Here is a 17,957-nt window from a genome sequence, read left to right as displayed (position 1 = left end):
CGCCCCCGCGTCCCAAATAACCCCTTCCAGTGCCCTGCTCCATGTTGGGCCCTGCTCTAACCCTGAGCATCAAATCCCCGTTGTATTTGTAGCCCGGCAGGGTACGAGGAGCCAGCAGCCCCCAGCTGCCCCCCTGTCCCCCCCTGCTCCCATCCCCACGCGCCCGCCACCCGCGCACCTCCAGCTCCTGTCACCGCCGCAGCCGCAGTGCGGGGCCCGTGGAATTAGGAAGGCTTTAATGGAGTTTGCTTTGGTCTCGGTCCAAGGGCACTTGTGACAAGGCAACTCAGAGCTCCCAGGGCACGTGGCCCCGGGCTGGGGGGCAGGAGGCACGCGGAGCCCTGCCCCGGGGGCAGTTTGGGGACAGTCTGGGCCCATTCCCTGTGCCCCACATGTGGCACCAGGTCCCATGGCACTGAGGCTCCATCCTGGGCCAAGGCAGCGGCTGGAGGGGGCTGAGTTTCCCCTCCTCACGTCACCAAACGCTGAATCCCACAGCAAGCATCCATCTGGTGGTGCCGGCGAGGTCCCCGTGTGTCCAAGGCAGCTTGGTGCCTGCAGCTGGGGGGGGCTCAGCGGGTCCAGCTCCGTCCCCAATGTGCTTGTACGGGGTGGGGGTCCCCCCGCTGCCACCCACACACCCACCAGACCTGGGGGTACAGCAAAAAGGCCTCCGACCACGGCACGGGCAGGGCTGAGGCAACCACGGCGCCGCTCCTAGCCGCCCGCCCACGACGGGTGGGTGAAGACGATGTCCCTCCTCTTGGCCCAGCGGGAGAAGATGGCTTTCTCGGTGATGAAGCGGTGCCCGGCGCGGGGCGCCCGCTCGTGCACCAGGTACATCCTGCACTCGTCCAGCCGGCCCTTCTCGAAGTAGTGGTAAGGCACGCTCGTGTGGTTCTTCTCCCTGGCGGCGCAGGGAGGAAGCTGAGCGGGATGCGGCCCCCCCCTGCTGCCCGGCGCCGCCAGCAGCCCCCCCGGCCCCGCACCTGCAGTAGCTGTCGCTGACCATGCCGAAGACGCGGATGTGCTCGCACAGCTCCATGGCCAGGATCATGGTGAACCAGCCCGTGCTCAGGAAGGAGCCCGACTTCACCCTGCAATGCACAGGCGGCCGCGCTGGAGGACAGACGGACGGGTGGGTGGGCAGACGGATGGACACCCAGCAGGGGCTCGGCCAGAGCAGGGGGCTCAGCACCCCCGGGGGGGTCCGCGGTACCTGTTCTTCCCCGTCTCGTTCTGGAAGACGTCGTCGCAGTAGGCCATCTTCTCCTCGGTCAGGGTGTAGATCTGCAGGCGCGGGTACGTCTCCATCACCTTCAGCAGCGCCCGGTAGGTGGGGCCCCCTTTCTCCCGGCTCATCTTTTTGGAGGGCCCCCAGATGACGTAGACGGTCTCCTGGGACTGCTGGAAGAAGTAGGGCTGGTTCCTCAGCAGCAGCGGGACGCTGGTGTGCGACACCACGCGGACGGTGCTCCGCGCCCCCACGTCCTCCTCGTAGCCGGCGGTGGGCGCGTGGTTCATGCGCAGCACGCACTCCTGCCCGTCGATGGCCTGCCCCAGGCGCGAGCCCAGCATCTGCCCCGAGCTGGAGACGACGGCGCAGCGGTGGCACGGCGCTCGCCGCAGCGGCTGCGGGGACACGCGCCGTCAGCACGGCCCCCTCCGGGTGCCAGCACTTCCCCCATTTTCCCCCAGAAAGGGGGAAACTGAGGCATTGGGGGAACGGTGGTTGGGCTGTCCCCTCCCCGTCCCCACGCACCTGCCCGTCAGGGACGCGGCTGTACCCCTGGAAGCTGAGCACGGCGGGCGCAGCGTACACGGGGCCGTCCCAGCGCTGCGCCGCTCGGCAGCAGGGCCGCAGGCAGGCGAGGGAGCAGAGCAGGACGTAGAGCACGGAGACGGCGGCCACGCACACCAGGGCGAGGAAGAAGCGGAGCTGGAAGCAGAGCGGGGATGGTTCTCCAGGCCCAGGCCACGTGAGCCGGCCCCGTGTGGGGTGCCCGGGGAGGCAGCGGGACGCCTCGCGGCAAAACCGGCCTCTCGGGGGGAGGACGCACGGGCTCGGGCGCTCGCTGGGGTGGGGACGAGGAGCCGCCGGTGCCTGCGCGTGACTCACTTCCTGCACGCAGCCAGACCCACGCGCTGCATGGCTGCAAGCCATGGGGCCGAGCTCCCCAAATCGTGCCAGGCTCGGGCCCCTGCTCCCGCTCCGGGGTTCAAGGGGGTGCCGAGAGCCCAGCGGGGCGGCCGGGCAGGGCCCTGCCCCAGTGCCCCAGTGCCCCAGCGTGGGGTTTGGGGTGAGCAGCCCCGTGATGCCCGCGGGCTCGCCCCGGCCCCGTAGCCCCCCACTCCCAGCACCCCGGGTACTCACCAGCGTCCTCATCCTGCGGGGTGAGGGCGGCCGGCGGGGGTCCCGCGGGGGCAGCCGGCGTTACCTGGGGGGTCGCGGCGCGCAGCCTGCACGCAGGCTGGGGTCAGTGGGGTGGGGAGGGGGGAAAGGAAGGGGGCTGGTGCCTGGTTGCCCCCCATCACGGCTGGAGACCCCACTGGGACCCCCCAGTACCCCAACACCCCCCTCCCCGCGCTCATGCCCCCCCCCCCCCATGCCCAGAACCTCCCCCATCCCCGGGACGTTCCCTTTGAACTGGGTCCCCCACCGACCCCCCAGGACCTCCCCCTCTACTATCACCTCCCCAAACCCAGCTCCCAGCCCCCCATCCCATAACCGCTTCCTCCTCCCCCTCCCCCCGGGGCTGGGAGCGCAGCCCAGGCCCCGGCCCCCCCCTCACCGAGCCGGGAGCCCCCGCGGGGGCTGCAGCGGGAGCGGGGGTGCCGCTGCCCGGCCCCCGGGACCACCGCCGGGCCCCGCATCCCCGCTGCACCGGGCTGCGCTGCCCCGAGCCGGGCTGGCGGCGCCGCGCCGGGGCGGAGCGGAGCCGAGCGGGCACTGCCGGGACCGCCCCCGCGGGGGGAGCCTCGGCATCGCGCCCCGCCGCCCCGCTCCCGGGAACGGCCCCTGCACCAGCCCCGGGAGCGTCCTGGTGCGCCCTGGTACCAGCCCCGGCACAGGCTCCGGTACCAGCCCCGGGACCCTCCCGGTGCGCCCTGGTGCCAGCCCCGGGACCGTCCTGGTGCCTTGGTTCGAGCCCCGGTATCAGCCCCGGTGCGCCCTGGTACCGGCTCCGGTGCCGTCCCGGTGCGCCCCGGTCCCAGCCCCGGTCCCGTCCCGGTGCGCCCCAGCCCCGGTCCCGGTCTCGTCCCGGTGCGCCCCGGCCCCGAGCCGCCCCCCGCAGCCCCCGGAGCCGCCCCCAGCCCCCGGCAGCGCTCCCGTGCGCCCCCCGAGCGCTCGCCCATGCACCAGCCCCCGGGGCAGAGCCGGTACCGGCCCCGGTCCCCGTCCACCCCGGCCCCCAGCCCGCGTCCCCCGGGTCCGACAGAGCCAGGACGGGCCCCGTCCCCTGTCCCCAGTCTTCTGCTCCCTCCTTCGGTGCCCTCCCAGCCCTCTCCCCAGCCTGGGGGTCCCTGCAGCCCCCCCCCGGTCCCTCCACGTCCCCAAGCCCCGCTCTCACCCCCGTGCCCCCCAGCCCGGAGCGGCTCACGGCACTCAGGGGCAGCAGCACTGCCCCGGGGGGTATTTGGGGAGCGGGGCTGGGGCAGGTTGGCCTCTTGGTGCCCCCGTCCTGGCCGATGGCTTCAGGGGGCCACCTGCCACCCACCTGCTCGTCCCTGCAGCCCCTGGCACCGGGGCCAAGGCGCAGAGCACCTGCAGGAACCGCCTGCTCACGGCTGCCAGACGCACCTTGCATTTGTTTTTCCAAGCAGATGACACGGAAATAAGAGAAACAACCTCTGTACTGGGGCTGCGTGCCAGGGGGTGGGAGCTGGGGAGCTGCAGGGGGGGCTCTGGGAGCAGAGCCCAGTGGCTGCCCAGTGCCAGAGGGAAGCCAGTGCTGGGCACCCCAAAAGGGACCTGCTGCTGGTGGTCAGAGCTGGGCCGTGAGTGGTGCTGGGTGGGCCTCGGGGAGAGCAGAGTGAAGGAAGGGAGAGAACTGCTGGGCAAAGGCAGCTGGGGGAAAGAGCACTGAGATGCGAGGAACAGCCCTGCAGCCAGTGCGTCAGCACAGGAGGAGGCAGGAGGAGGGCAGGAGCTGCCCTGCAGCCCACGGAGGAGCCCACGCAGCAGCAGGAGGCCTGTGGGGCCCCGTGCTGGAGCTGTGCGCTGTCCTTAGCGCAGCCCTTGAGCTCTGTCCGTGTATCTTCTCCCCCAATTTGAGGTGTTGGGCTGAACACACCACCTCGAAGCAGGTTCCCCCATCCCAACAGGCTTCAGCAGGGATGGAAGAGGCAGTGACGGTGGCACGGGACACCCCGTCTGCACAGGGAACCCCGTCCACCAGCCCTCCCGTGATGGACTGGAGCACCCACTCACCCTTGGACATCCCACGCCAGCCAAGAACGGCTCCCAAATTGCCGTGGATTTTCTTCAATCCTTCAGCTCGCTCAGAGGTGGCTGCGTGCCTCAGGGCCGCAGTTTGGGCTGCCCTGCCTTGCGGCACCAGCCCCATGGAGAGGGTTTGGGTTTTCTCCACCGTGTTTCTGCCTTCTTCTCCTGCCCAACCTGCCCAGGCTGCAGGCAAGAGCACGCGGGGCGGCCCCGCAGCACCTCGGCAGGGGAATGTGGGGTGTTGACACCGCGCACGGGCTGTGCTGGATGCGGGGTGTGAGACCCCATGCCAATTTGGGGTGTGCTGGGGGGGGCACGGCGTGAGTGGGGCCGGATCCTGCACAGGGACAGGGACATTGGCCCTTGGGGGGTGTCCTGAAAGGGGAAGGGCACACTGGGGCATGGGGCTGCACCCAGAAACAGCCCCCTGGGGTGGGGACACCCCGCTACCCCCCGAGAGAGGCTGCGAGGGGGGAAACTGAGGCACAAAGCGTGGTGCTGAGGGCACCTGGAGCGGCACGTGGCACACCCAGCGCCCTGACCTTCAGCCTGGGCTGGAGCACGGCCACCTCGTGGTGCTGCCGGCTGCTCCCCGGGGTTATTTTTAGGGCCGCTGCCCTTTGCAGCCCGGCATTCCCCGCTTATCCCACGGGGAGCTGAACACCCCGGGGCGGGCACAGAGCCCCACGAGGCTCAGCCTGGGGCAGGGACAGGGCAGCATTTCTGGGGACACTTCTGGGCGGGCGAGGGGGTGGTGTCCACATCCCAAATAATAAATCTCCGCTCAGCTTCTGGCACAGGAATGGGTTTTTAGGCAAGCCCCGAGTGCGGCCATCACTCGCTGTGCGCTTCCACCCACCGGCACAGCCGCCGGGCGTAGGCAGCGGGGGGCACGGTGGAGAAGGACCCGTCCCGGTAGCGGATCCTCTTCCAGAGGTGCTCGAGGCGCCGGCGGAAGGTGTAGGTGCTGAAGAGATCCACCAGCCCCACCGAGTAGCGCCGCTGCGGCCCGTCGATGCAGTGCAGGGGGTCGCTGCCACCGGGCAGCGGGCGCTGGTTCTGGCTCGGCCCCGAGCCCTGCAGGACGTGGCACGGCACCGGGGACCTGCGGGGAGGCGGGCAGGGGGCTCAGCACCCCCAAAAAACAAAACAGGGGGTCCCCTCACCGGGCAGCACTCACCGTGCCGTGAGCCCGTCGGGGAGCAGGGGCCGCACGGCCAGCAGCAGGCTGTAATCCAGCACCCGCAGCTCCTCCAGGAAGCGGCTGTCCAGCTCCAGCTGCCGCAGCAGCCACGGCCGCTGGGAGCCTGCGGCACACGGGGCAGCCTCAGCCCCCCCCGGGCCTCGCCGTGTCCCCCCCCGTGCCCCCCACGCCTTACCCAGCACGAGGGACTTGCCCTCGAAGTTGAGGTCTTTCAGCACCACGGCGCTCGCGGGCTCGGCCCAGCGGTCCACGCGGCAGCCCTTGATGTCGTACCTGGGGGGGGGCAGCGGCTCCGTGTGCCCACCCCACAGCCAGGCTGGCACGGGGGGGATGGCCCCGGACAGACAGACACCGGGCACCAAGGATGGATGGACAGCACTTCACCAGGACAGACAGACACCGCGTCCCCCAGGAGAGACGCACCAGGCACCAAGGGTAGGTGGACACCGTGTGCCCCAGGATGGACACACACCGCGTCCCCCAGACAGACAGACAGACACCAGGCACCACGGACAGACGGACACCACGTTCCCCAGGACACACGGACACCACGCACCAAGGGCAGGCACCAAACAGAACCTGGCTTTGCCGGGACAGACGGACATTGCACGCCCCGGGACAACAGGACACAGCCACCCCCAGGACGGACAGACAGACCGACCCCAGGCCCGGCAGGACAGACAGACGGACGCCCCAGCCCTGCCCTTCCCCGACTCACCTCTCGAGGATCCCCTCTTCGGGGAAGAAGACGCTCAGCGTGACGGTGAAGTAGCACTGGGGACAGGGCAGGGCTGCGGCGGGGGCACCTGCCCTGCTCCGGCGGGGCACGACGATGCTGTGGGCACCTGGAGCGAGCGCCGTGAGGCCGTGGGCACCCCCAAAATCCCGCCCTGGGATCCCCAATTCCCCCCCGGCCGCCCTCACCCAGCAGGCGGACGAGCAGCGAGTGCGGGAACGCCTCGAGGTGCCGCAGGTAGCGGGGCAGGTTGGCGAGCAGGAAGCGCATCTCCTGCTTGGTCTGCGTCTTCAGGAAGAAGCGTTTGTCCTGCCTGCGGCGGGCGAGACGTGCCTGGGGGGCACCGGGGGTGGCCGGGAACCCCGGGGGCACCCGCAGCACCCCGCACCCCGCTGCAGGGGGACGCCCCGGCGCCGCTCACGTCAGGAAGAAGCGGGCTTTGCTCTTGGAGTTGCTGACGAACTGGAAGTACCGCGAGCTCAGCGCCGCCTGGTACAGCTCCTCCGGCAGCCCCAGCGCGCGCCGCAGGCGGGCGAAGGCTGGCCCGGCGTAGGTGAGCAGCTCGAAGCCCTGCGGTGGCACGCGGTGAGCCGCGGCACGGCTGGGGGGGGACGCGGGGGCAACCCCGCAGCTCCTACCTCATGCGGCTGCCTCAGCACCGCCGCGCAGTCACCGTCGCAGGGGGTGTCCTAGGGGGGGACGCACGGGGTGAGGGGGTCTCCGGGGGGGAAGTGTGGGACCCCCGGTGGGTGCCGGGGGGGTGCTCACCGCGGGCGGGTGGTCAATGGCAGCCTGGGTGGCGGCGCGGAGCCCCGCGCGCAGGCGGCAGGTGAGGAGGTAGAATTGGTGCTCGGGGCCGATCTCGAAGAGGCCGAGTTTGTGCTGCTGGGGGGCCCGCGGGGACAGGCGGAGCCCCCCGGCACGTGGGCGGCTCACTGGGGTCCCTCCTGTCACAGCAGCCTGGGGGGGGAATGGGGTGTTCATGGTGGCTGTGGGGATGGGGTGAGGGGGTCCCGGCCCCTTCCAGCTCACTCCTGCCAGCCCCAAGCCCCCCGTGCTCCCACCCCGCTGCCCTCCCCAGCCCAGGGACCGCTCACCATGGCCCCCGGCAGCGGCACTGTCCCCTCGCTGTCCCAGCAGCCAGCTCCCTGCCATCAGAGCCCCACGGCTGGGGGACCTGTGGGCAGCAGGACGAGGACACGCGGTGTGAGCAGTGCACGGGGCCTGCAGTGGGGCAGGGGCCACGTGGGGGTGAGGACCAGGGGCAGATCCACACCCCTGGGGCAACCCAGCCCTCACCAGCACTGGCCACCCAGGCAGGGGTGGTTCAGGGGGCACCGCCCGGCACCGTGTGCGTGCGTTCCGTGTCCCCAGAGCCCCTTCCACGGGGCAGGGACCCTGCGGGACAGCGCCCCGGGGAAGGCTCTGCCCTGGAGGTGTCCCAGGAAGGAGCAGCACCAGCCCAGAGCTGCCAACAGGCACAACCTGATGCCTTCCCCTTGTTGTCTCCAGCCCCCCAAGCCCAAATTCATCTCCCCGAGGCAGGAGGTGAGGCTGGAGCTGCACCCCCACACGCAGCACGGGAGGAGGACGAAGGTGGAGACCCTGCAGACACCTTTAGTGGGTGGATGCGGTTCCCCCCACAGAGGTGCAGCCAAATGCTCCCTCTGTGAGCCAGGGCACGGCCACGGCCTCAGCTGGATGCTGCAGGAGGAGATGGGGACTGTTCCCGGGAGCCTGGCCTCACCAGGGGGCTCTTCTGAGACACCAGAGCCCCACAGCACCACCGTGAGCCCTTCCAGCAGGCAAAGGGAGCACACGAGACTGCCTCTTCATAGCCCAAAATCTTAATTTCTTTCTTCACAGTCTTGAATCCGATTTAAAAAAAAAAAAAAAACAGTATATAAAGTTAGGAAAAAAAAAAAAAAAAAACAGGGAACAAACGTAGACACAGCAGGAGCAGAGAGGAAGGGCTACCAAGCACCTGAGGGGTCTGGCTGGGCTGGCTGCGCCCCGGCAGCTCCCACACGGCCCAGCTGAAGCCCAGGGGCTGCACGTAGCCCCCGCTGGGAGCAGCACCCTCAGAGCCAGAGCTCCGGGCCCTCTCCTGGTGAGTCCTGTCGGCCAGTTTTGCTCCCTTTTGGTCAGTAAGTCGTAAACTCCAGGAGGCTGCTGCTTCTCAGGAAGGAATGTGGGGAGGGAGAGCAGCCAGCCCGGTGCTGCGGCTGCGAGTGAGCTGTGGAGGAGGCGGCCGCGCGGTGCTGCAGCCCCTTCCTGGCCGGGGGCCTCCCCCTCATCTCTCACAGCCGGCCCCTCACTCTGATTTCTTGGCGGGCTTCTTGCTCTTCCACGTCACCACCATTATAAAGACGCCTGCCACGGGAGAGAACAAATTAGGTCAGAGTATTTCTCATTAGGGGAGCTTTTAAAACACGCCGCGGTGAGGAACGGAATCTTAGCAGAGAGAACAAGAAACAAACCCACGTGCAGAGGCTCAAGGAGCCAGTGACACGCGCGTGTGCACGCACAGAGCCCACCGCCAGGGTCCCTGCCACATGCAGCTGCTGCAGGAGCCACGGGCAGCGCGTCACAAGCACCGTGCGTTAGCCACCCCCCTAGCAACCCCCTTCTCTCTTCCTCATTTAGAAGGCTTTAATTAGAGCAACCGAAATAACGCTCACCTATAAATAGCAGCAGCAGCAGCCCGGCCACCACGGGGATGATAACAGCGTACTCCCTGGGCAGGAAGAAGCGGTGGATGGCGTGGGCGCTGTCGATGAAGGGCTGCAGAGAGAGAAAGAGAGGGGGTGGTCAGCAGGGGGGCACCACCTGCAGGACACACACACACACCTGCGGCCGGCTGGTTTCAAAAGCAGGACGGAAACACCCGGCTGGAGGGGACTGCTAATTAAAGAGCGGCCAGGCCTGCGTGGTGAGGCCCTCACACAGCAGCTGCAGAGCCCACGGGGACGGACGGGAGGCCGGGGGCTCCAGCAGGGCTGGTGAGGGGCGAGCAGGGGCTGGACACAGCAAGCCCCCAGCACTGCCTGCCCAAAGGGAACGGCTGGCACTGACCCTGTTTTATTGAGACCCTGCTGGGATTCATTCCTCAAGGACACTACAGCATTTTGGGGCACTTTGGGGCACTTTGGGGCACTGGGGCCCGCACCACCAGCCCTGGGGCAGCCGGGGGGGTCAGCCCCAGCCCCAGGGGCGATGCCACCGGCCCCGTGCGTGGCTCTCTACACCCGGCATCCCCCCGGGGTGGTTTCTCCTCAGGGAGCCTCCTCCCCCGGTGCTCCCCGATGTCCCGTGCTGTGCCAGGGCCCGGCGCCCCCCGAGCCCTCCCCGCCCCCCCCCCGTACCAGCACCACGATCCACAGCGTGTAGTAGGCGAACAGCGCCAGGCTGAAGGCGACCAGGCCGAAGCCCACCGCACGATCCGTCGCCGTGGCCTGCGAAGGGAGAGGGGAGAGCGTCAGGGGGGCCCCGCAGGCCCCGGGCCCGGCCCCGCAGGCCCCGGTTCAGGCCCAGGCCCAGGCCCCGGCCCCGGTGCAGGCCCCGCTCACCATAGCGACGGGCGCCCCCTGCCCGCCCCGTCCTTCCGGGTTGCTGCCCGCCAATCAGCGCGCCGCCCCCTCGTCACGCTGCCTCCGAGCGGCCAATCAGCGAGGGAGAGCCCAAAAGCGAGGCGCGGGGTGTGGTGGGAAATGTAGGCGCGGCCCCGCCCGGAGTGTGGCGGGAGGCGGAGGGCTGGGGGACGTGGGGTGGGGGCCAATCGCCTCACACCTCAGCTGAACCTTCATGGCTCACCCCATGCCCTCACATCTCACCTGTACCCCCACATCTCACCTGCCTGAACCCTCACATCACACCCTGTACCCTCACAACTAACCCTATTCCCTCACATCTCATCTGTACCCTCATATCTCACCTGTAACCTTACATCTCACCTAGCTGAACCCTCACACCTCACCTGTACCCTCATATCACACCTGTGCCTTCACTCCTAACCCTCACGACACCTGTACCCTCACATTTCACCTGCTTGATCCCTCATGTCTCGCCCCATATCCTCATACCTCACCTGAGCCCTCATACCTAACCCCATTCCCTCACATCTCACCTGAACCCTCACATCACACCCCATACCCTCAGACCTCACCTGAGCCTTCACAACTAACCCCATTCCCTCACATCTCACCTACCTGAACCCTCATATCTCACCGGAACCCTCACACCCCACCTGTACCCTCATATCACACCTGTGCCCTCACCCCTAACCCCATACCCTCATATGACACCCGTACCCTCACACCTCACCTGAGCCCTCATACCTAACCCCATTCCCTCACATCTAACCTGTACCCTCATATCTCACCTGTACCCTTACATCTCACCTACTTGAACCCTCATACCTCATCTGGACCCTCATATCACACCCTATGCCCTCACATCTCACCTGAACCCTAACATCATACCCTATACCCTCACCCCTAACCCCATACCCTCACATCTCACTTGCCTGAACCCTCATGTCTCACCCCATACCCTCACATCCCACCCGTAACATCCTATCTCACCCCTACCCCTATATCTCACCCCTACCCTCACACCCCTCTTTGCCCCAGCTGCCTGTGCCTGGAGCCCTGCAGCCCCCAGCTCTTCCTAAAGGGAATCCGCCAAGCCCTGGTGTGTGCCCACAGCAGGGCTGCGAAGCTGGTGAAGGGTCTGGAACAGAAGTCCTGTGAACTGGGGGGGCTTGGTCTGTGTAAGAGGCTTGGGGCAGAGCTCAATGCTCCCTCCAACAGCATGAAACGAAGGGGTGGGGAGCTGGGGGTCAGCCTCTGCGCACAGGGAACCAGGGACAGGAGCAGAGGGAATGGCCTCAAGCTGTGCCAGGGGAGGTTCAGGTTGGAAATGAGGAGACATTTCTGCTCAGAAAGAGCAGTCAGGCACTGGGACGGGTTGCCCAGGGAGGTGGTGGAGTCCCCATCCCTGGGGGTGTTCAAGGAGAGGTTGGACGTGGTGCTGGGGGACATGGGTTAGTGGGTGACAGTGGTGGTAGGACCAGGTGATCTTGGAGGGCTTTTCCAACCTTAGAATCACAGAATCACTAAGCATAGGCCTGGTGCTGCTGTGACCCTGTAGTTCAGTGCTGAATTATGGTGGAGAAAAGCCCCCAGTGCTGGGAGCAAATCCCATCGTTGAATGGTTGCAGCTCCTGCAGCATCGGTTTCCCCCTCTCCTGCAGCAGCAGGTTTCCATTCCCACAGCCACCTGCTGCTCAGTTCCGAGGGAAGTGACTCATCTTGAGAGCAGGGAGCTCCAACAGCTCCAGCAGGCAGATCTAACATCCTGCCTCACAGCCGGTTCGCTCACAAGGCAGCTGGAGAAGAAAAGGGGAGCCCAAAGAGCCGAGGGACACAGGGAGCCTCAGAGGAAGGGGAGGTGGGGGAGGCCTGGGACTGAAAGGTGCAGATGTTACAGCTTTGGGAGGCTGGGGAGGGTGAATCCAGCTCACGGAGGAAGAGGAGAGGCTGCCCTGCTCCCCAGGTGCTGCTGGAGCCACGCTTCAGCTGTGGCAGCCTCCCCACAGCGGGGCAGGATGCGGCCGCTGAGCGCAGCCCTGGCAGGAACGCGGTGTTCAGGACCACGAGGCTGTGCCAGGGGCTGGCGGTGGTGCCAGGTCACCTTCCCCCTGGATTTCGGGCTCCTGCTTCTACTGGCCGCGTGCTGCGGCGCCTGCCCTGCTCCAGCCCCTCTCCTGCCCCCGGGAGGGCTGGCAGGGACCCGGTGCCCTGCTGGCTGCCAAGCCCTGCCTGCCAGCAGGCACCGTCTGACCTTTTCGCTTCCTCAGCCAGTACTTCTGAAGCAAACGTCTGTCTAGGACAAAACCACAAAGCCAGAAGAATCATTGTGAAGTACCAAAAACCTTTATTTTCCCCCAAACCATAACAACATTTGACATTATATTGATTTCCTCATATATTTGTTATTTCTCTACGTTAGGAACCAGATACAGAAAATACAAACACGATCTGTTGAATCAAAGACGGCACAGCATTCCGTTAGAAAAAGAAACAAAAAACTAGAGGAGCGAGATAAAAATGGTGAAAAATAGTCATTCCCTCCAGCCCAAACTTTCCAAGAATCATCATCAAAATAGAGCAGTGGAAGTAGCTTCTCTTTCTAAACGCACTTCTGCTTTAAGAAAAAAAGTTAGAGATTTATCTTTAGATTTTCAAAGTAAAAAAATGTTAAACTATCTTTCAAGCAATTTTGGAAGTTTGCATAGACCCATTCCCTTTCCAAAAATATCAGCGATCTCTCTATAGAATCTGATATAAATCAAGTGCGCGCCTCATCCGAAGATCACCGAGCTCAATTGGCTTTCACGAAAATAAAACATAATCTCCCCTTCCCCTCCCTCCCCCCACAAAAATACGGGCTCTCCCATTATTCCTTACAGTTGAGGCAAGTTCGGAGGCTCAGCCACACCTCTAGCTCCAAGCTTCACCCCAATTCCTTTCTCTTTCCCAGGTTTCCAGCTCCCTCCCTCCCGGGCAGCCACGGATGGGGTCGGGACGGCGCGGGTGGGCTGATGGACGACGCGGCGCTCGAGAGGGAAGGGGGGGAGCTCATTTGGGAGCCCCCCCAAGCGAGGAAGTGGCTTTTCAGCGCAAACACGTGCTACCAGGCAGTGTCTGCAGCAACTCGCCCCTGGGGACTTGCCTTGTCCACAGGGCTAAGTCACCAGAGCGTCAATTCGTTCAGCTAGAGCCTAGGCTGGGGGGTCAGGGCAGGGCAGGGGGGCAGAGGGGGGCTCAGCAGCCCCCAGGTAAGGCAGCGAGGGGGGGGGGACAGGACGGGGCCCCTCTCCAGGAGGGGCGTTTCACCTAGGTGCTCTAGCGTACCTGGAGTGAGTTTTTTTTTTCCCAGAGGTTCACAACAGCGCGTGCAGAGTCCAGCTGCACAGCCACCAGTTTAAAAAGAAAAAAAAAAAAAAACCAGCAACGACAAAATAAATTAAAAAAAAAAAAAGTCACCCCCCTCCTATTAAGATTCGAATGAAAGACGTTTCTTCGGGTCTCGGCCCAGTTCAGAACCCTCTAAAAACCTGAAGCGAACACTCAAAAGGGCTTAGCTTTCTGCAGGGGGCAAAGGGATTTGGCAATACGGGGGGGGAAGAGATCACAAGCCTGCTGCCCATCACACCGAGGGTGAGGACAGCACAAAGCCCCCCATTTAAAGTGCCAACCATACCAAAAAAATAGCGACAGAGGGGCAACATCCTTCTCCCCCTTTTTCCATCACGATTTCCGATTGAAACCCACCTCCTTCAGCAAGTCACAACTAAGCCTACCGGCCCGGGCATTCACTCCACTTATACCGTTTTTTTTTAAAAAAAAAGTTAGTAAAAAAAAAATTACATTGAAATTTCCCATGCCTTTTGCAACGGGCTTCCACCAAGCAGGGGTCCGGAGACTGAGAGCAGGGCCCACAGCTTTTGCCTGGCCCCGAGACGGGAGCAGAGAGCCAGCTCTGCTCTCCAGGGCCAGCCGGGCGTGCGCAGCCCTGCTCACCAGCACCCGAGACCCAGGGGCTGCAGGGGCTTGCCAATAAGGTCCTTTTACTCGCTTCAGTCACCTCTGAATCCCCCTGAGAAAGGGAACAATGTAGGGAAGAAAGTCGTCCCCCCTCGGCCCCCCAGGAATAAAATATCAATGAAACAATAACGCAGTCAAAAAAAAAAAAAAAGAAAAGAAAAACAAACACCAGCCTGCTGGGTTTATAAAAAAAAAATCAATAAACTTCAAGACAAAAAAAACACAAAGAAACTAGCCAGCGGTTTGGGTCTGGAAACTGATTCACTTCTTCAATGTTCAAAGCCCAACAGGGAACAGACGGCAGCGATGCCAACAAGGAGCTCAAATCGAGGTCTAGGGCTAGAAGCAGGCTGCTCCTGCCTCCCTCCCTCCCTCCACAGGGCCCTCCAGCCCTGGCTGCGCTGCACTAGGCTGAACGACTAGGGCTGCCTTCTTACTGAAAATGAGGGGTGGGAGAGCTAGAAAATAAAATGACCGGGATCTGTGGAGTCGATACTGATGTGGAGACAAGAGACAGACACCCTACGAGACACCGTTACCAAAAACCCGAGCAGTGAGGTGCCGAGCAGCTGGAAGAGAAGCCAGAGATGGCCACAGCGACGCGATGGAGCAGGTTACAGCTCTGCCAGGCTGGGGAGGTGAGAGCAGCTTGCTGAAAGGCTCAACTGCTGCTCCCCTTGCTTTGCTGGAAGAGGAGATTCACAACGCCTGGCTGCCAGCATCTCGGAGCGACAGACTCTTGCCAACTGGAGCCCAGGAGAAAGCCCTTGGCTCCCAGTTGCTCTGACAGCAACCACCATTGTTTTTCATGGGAATAGAAGCAAAGCAGCAGAACTGAGCTGGGTTTGGCCTCTTTTCTAGCTTATTTCTGCCCCTTTCAAGTCCTGGTTGCAACGCTGGACCCGATTTCCAGCAGGTGCTGTGCCGGGGAGCAGCCTGACCCCCAGCTCCTGCCACAGCCACCCGAGGGCACAGCAAGGACACCCAGTGCTGTCTGGTGTGCTTCTGCCCTCGCACTGACCTGAACAGAAGGTCAGGCCAGGCCGGGCTTTCTGGCAGCACCCCAGGGAGTGAAAAAAAGCAAGCAGCAGCTCTCCCTGTCCTGCGAGCACCCCCGGCACAGGGCACCTCTCACCCAGAGCAGGAAGCTCCCCAGCCTGCGAGCGAGTGCCAAACCTCCCCAGACTGAGCGGAGGAGAGATCACAGTTGAAAACACCAGGAAGTGTGAAAGAGCTTTTGTTTCAGACAGACTCAAAAGATCAATACCTTTTCCCTACAATAAACCAAACCGAAGCGGTGTCTGTAACCCTCTGAACCGTAACCCAAATTTTAACTCCCTTTGAAGCAAAAGGGGTGAGGAAGATCCCTGTCCTAGTGTGGTCTGTCCAAACACAGAAAGAAACCTCTTGCCTTGAGGACAGGAACCATCAAAACAGAGCAAGCAGCTGTATAGCTTTGCCACACTGCCTAACACCCTCCCCATGCAGCCATCCTTAGTTAGCAGGGCAAAAAAAAAAAAAAAAAAACAACAAGAAAAATTAAAATCAAGGCCCTTTCATTCCTCATCTCTCGTTCTGCCAAATTCCCTTTTCCAGTAGCTCATCCGCATGCATTCTGGCCGCAGAGACCACTATTAATCCTTTTTTTTTTTTTCTTTTTCTTTTTAAGAAGGCTTTACAATAGCTAAGTTTGAACAACAAGGTGATCAGTCACAAGTCTTTCCTTGCTGAGCAGGGCAGGCGTGTGCCCGTGTGTGTGCACGCACACGTGTGTCAGAGGGCACGTTCCCAGCAGGGCCAGGAGCGCGCCCTTGCTCAAAGTGCATGGCTGCTGAGTGCTACTACAGTACACCGGCAAAAGAGGGAAGGGCACTACACAGAAATAGCTTACAGGCCAAGAGTCTCTGTACAGGAAGGGCTGAGTCTGCAGAGATCCCCATCTGCCACGCAGCTGCCCGGAGGATCTATCAGGGGGAGCTGGAAGGGCCTGCTGTCTCTGCCACGCGCTGCAAGGAGGCAGCTCAAGAGTCAGGCAACTGCAGAGAAATCCCAAAGAGGAACAATTGAAAGATCAAGCAGAAAAAGAGTTTGAAGCCTTGTCAGAGCTGGCTCGCCACGGAGCAGGTAGGACCGGCTGCTGTGGCTAATGTAGCAGGAAACATCCATCCTACCTCTTAGGGCAGAAACAGGGGCTTCACCTTGCCCTACTTCTCCCCAGCCCCTAAAGGAACCAGCTCAGGCGCAGATCCCTGCTGACAGGTCAAGAGAGGCCAACCAACACCAGCTCCCGTACTGGCCCAGGCCCAGAGAGGCAATTGTTACCACCACCACCAGAGAGACCACTGCAGGTAACTGCACGGCCCGGGGAGGCCGTCAGATAACGAGAATCTTTTCACAGTCCAAGAAGGGCAGCTCCCTTCCTGAGCCAAAAAAAAAAAAAAAAAAAGAGGCTTTGAATTCCAAGCTCCAACAGTAACTATTTGCTGAATCAGTCCAGCAAACGTGGATTACAACCCTGGAAAAGCCAGTCTAAGCCTCCTCCAGGTAAAATCTGGAACCTCTAAAGTGCTCCTGGTAATGCTAATAGGTGAGCACTGCCCTTCCATGCCCAGCAGTGGAAGGGCACGATGCAGTTAGTGGTATAACAAGCATTGAACCATTTAATCAGCTCCCATCTGGACCGCAGTAATTTTCTGAAATGCACTTTCGGGAGATATTTCCTATGAGAAGCTGTGTGGGGATGTGAGGGCAGCCAGGTGCAGTGCACACCACAGCACCCCTCGGTCAGTAAAAGTGTTGCCTGGGAAGGTGACGCTGCCTTGCAGAGCCGATGCACGAAGCACCCTGCAAGCGGCCCTTCCACCGTGTCACCGACAAGCAGCTCTTGGTTTGGTTGCAATGGTTTCCCCCTCCCCCAGTGGTTTGAAGAGTTCACAGTGGTATAACCCAACGTTTTGGGGAGACAAAAGCTGAGACGCCCCCTGTTGCGAATGGAGGGGTGGAACGAGGGGTGCAGAAGAACAAGGTCCTCTAGGACTAAGGATACATCCAACAGACACCAGGTGTCTGCTCGGGAACAGGGGAGGGCAGGCACTGGAAGAACTGGGAAGCGAGGAGGGTACTGCCGACAGGGAAAGTGCACGGTCTGGAGTGGTCTCGGAGTGGTTCTGCAGTGCAAACGTACGGGGAGGGGCGTGGAGAAATCCCTTCTGGAATGCTGCATGAAGAGAGGTAAAGGTTGGCATCCATGTGGCAGCGGACCGGGTAGGGGGCCTGTTTCCAGCAGCTCTACCCTGTTCTTCACATTTAGTGGGTTTCAATCACCACTGGCTCGTAAACTCCAGATGAGACCCTGAGGAGGCAGAGGGGAAGAGGAGGAGAAAGCCAGGTTATTTTCCTCAGTCGCTTAGAGCAAACAAGCCTCTATTCAGAGCTCTCAGCTCATGAACATCGCCCTCTAACCTCACACAAAATACTGAAAATAACGAGTCAGTCTGGCGGGACGTCAACGCACATAACACAAAACAGACAGCTACGTGGCAAGCTAACACTAGAGCACTTGAAAGAGCTGGGTGTAGCACATAAATCCTTCTAGAAGGCAGAGGAAAGGGCTGGGGAGGGAGCACACTGTGCAAAGAGCCAGTGTTCCTGGCTCTGCTTCCAATTTTACCACCGACCTGACGCATCTCTGTGTTCACCATTACTGCTTTTCTTCCTACAAAGGTGCTACAAAGCTTGGCAAACGCAGGCAGTCAATGCACGGCGTCAAGGGCTATTGCAGCGAGACAAAGTTTTATTTGTCCAGAAGTCTTTCACAAGAGAAAAAGCCCTTGACACAGACGGAGGGGGCAGGGAGAAGGGACAATGGAACAAGCTGCTGCAGTTTTGCTGTAGTCCAGCAGGAGGCAAAGCTCCCTGCCTTCGGTCGGGTGCGGAAGCAAACAGGAACCAACCTCTACC

At 62.4% G+C, this 17,957-nt stretch overlaps 4 protein-coding genes across 7 annotated transcripts in view; all 4 read right to left on the bottom strand.

Moving 5' to 3' along the window:
* Nucleotides 1–225: 225 nt before the first annotated feature.
* Nucleotides 226–3,831, bottom strand: ST6GALNAC4 (ST6 N-acetylgalactosaminide alpha-2,6-sialyltransferase 4). 2 transcript variants are annotated; one of them, XM_082775877.1, is made up of 6 exons: nucleotides 3,720–3,831; nucleotides 2,375–2,460; nucleotides 1,763–1,939; nucleotides 1,220–1,632; nucleotides 990–1,097; nucleotides 226–907 (listed from the first exon to the last, which is right to left on the bottom strand). In XM_082775877.1, the coding sequence occupies exons 2-6, from the start codon at nucleotides 2,384–2,386 to the stop codon at nucleotides 718–720; spliced, it is 900 nt and encodes a 299-aa protein (XP_082632003.1). In that variant the 5' UTR covers nucleotides 2,387–2,460; nucleotides 3,720–3,831; the 3' UTR covers nucleotides 226–717. The 2 variants fall into 2 exon arrangements, with proteins under 2 accessions (XP_082632003.1, XP_082632002.1); XM_082775876.1 differs by lacking the exon at nucleotides 3,720–3,831 and adding an exon at nucleotides 2,793–2,914.
* Nucleotides 3,832–5,250: 1,419 nt separating this feature from the next.
* On the bottom strand, nucleotides 5,251–7,371 carry PIP5KL1 (phosphatidylinositol-4-phosphate 5-kinase like 1; the record flags this gene model as incomplete). Its single annotated transcript, XM_082775903.1, has 8 exons — nucleotides 5,251–5,552; nucleotides 5,628–5,754; nucleotides 5,827–6,029; nucleotides 6,370–6,496; nucleotides 6,576–6,700; nucleotides 6,809–6,957; nucleotides 7,026–7,076; nucleotides 7,156–7,371. The coding sequence occupies 8 exons, from the start codon at nucleotides 7,369–7,371 to the stop codon at nucleotides 5,282–5,284; spliced, it is 1,269 nt and encodes a 422-aa protein (XP_082632029.1). The 3' UTR covers nucleotides 5,251–5,281.
* A 642-nt stretch (nucleotides 7,372–8,013) lies between these two features.
* On the bottom strand, nucleotides 8,014–9,996 carry DPM2 (dolichyl-phosphate mannosyltransferase subunit 2, regulatory). 2 transcript variants are annotated; one of them, XR_014318807.1, is made up of 5 exons: nucleotides 9,957–9,996; nucleotides 9,753–9,842; nucleotides 9,069–9,171; nucleotides 8,372–8,760; nucleotides 8,014–8,254 (listed from the first exon to the last, which is right to left on the bottom strand). XR_014318807.1 is itself a non-coding variant. In XM_082775457.1 (4 exons), exons 1-4 carry the CDS (start codon nucleotides 9,957–9,959, stop codon nucleotides 8,702–8,704), a joined length of 255 nt encoding a protein of 84 aa, XP_082631583.1. In that variant the 5' UTR covers nucleotides 9,960–9,996; the 3' UTR covers nucleotides 8,291–8,701. The 2 variants fall into 2 exon arrangements, 1 of the variants encoding a protein (XP_082631583.1); XM_082775457.1 differs by lacking the exon at nucleotides 8,014–8,254 and having other exon boundaries at nucleotides 8,291–8,760.
* Nucleotides 9,997–12,309: 2,313 nt separating this feature from the next.
* Nucleotides 12,310–17,957, bottom strand: part of EEIG1 (estrogen-induced osteoclastogenesis regulator 1) — a 33,672-nt gene continuing 28,024 nt past the window's right edge. For both annotated transcript variants that reach the window (XM_082775422.1, XM_082775423.1), the window contains exon 11: nucleotides 12,310–17,349. In XM_082775422.1, coding sequence (XP_082631548.1) covers nucleotides 17,304–17,349 — 46 coding nt within the window. In that variant the 3' untranslated portion in view covers nucleotides 12,310–17,303. The remainder of the gene's footprint in view (nucleotides 17,350–17,957) is intronic.

The sequence above is a fragment of the Aythya marila genome, assembly GCF_965140915.1.
Source record: "Aythya marila genome assembly, chromosome: 19".
Classification (NCBI taxonomy): Eukaryota; Metazoa; Chordata; class Aves; order Anseriformes; family Anatidae; genus Aythya; species Aythya marila.
Note: the sequence above shows the minus strand (reverse complement) of the source record. Positions and strands in the feature narration are given on the sequence as shown.

Bases quoted from the DNA above. Each gene is read 5' to 3' on its own strand.
- ST6GALNAC4 (XM_082775877.1), bottom strand. The intron at 1,633-1,762 runs GTGCGTGGGGAC...GTGTCCCCGCAG, and splicing joins GCCGCGTCCCTGACGGGCAG to CCGCTGCGGCGAGCGCCGTG. The intron at 1,098-1,219 runs GTACCGCGGACC...TGTGCATTGCAG, and splicing joins AACGAGACGGGGAAGAACAG to GGTGAAGTCGGGCTCCTTCC.
- DPM2 (XM_082775457.1), bottom strand. The intron at 9,172-9,752 runs GTACGGGGGGGG...CTCTCTCTGCAG, and splicing joins CGCTGTGGATCGTGGTGCTG to CCCTTCATCGACAGCGCCCA. The intron at 8,761-9,068 runs GTGAGCGTTATT...CTCCCGTGGCAG, and splicing joins GCTGCTGCTGCTATTTATAG to GCGTCTTTATAATGGTGGTG.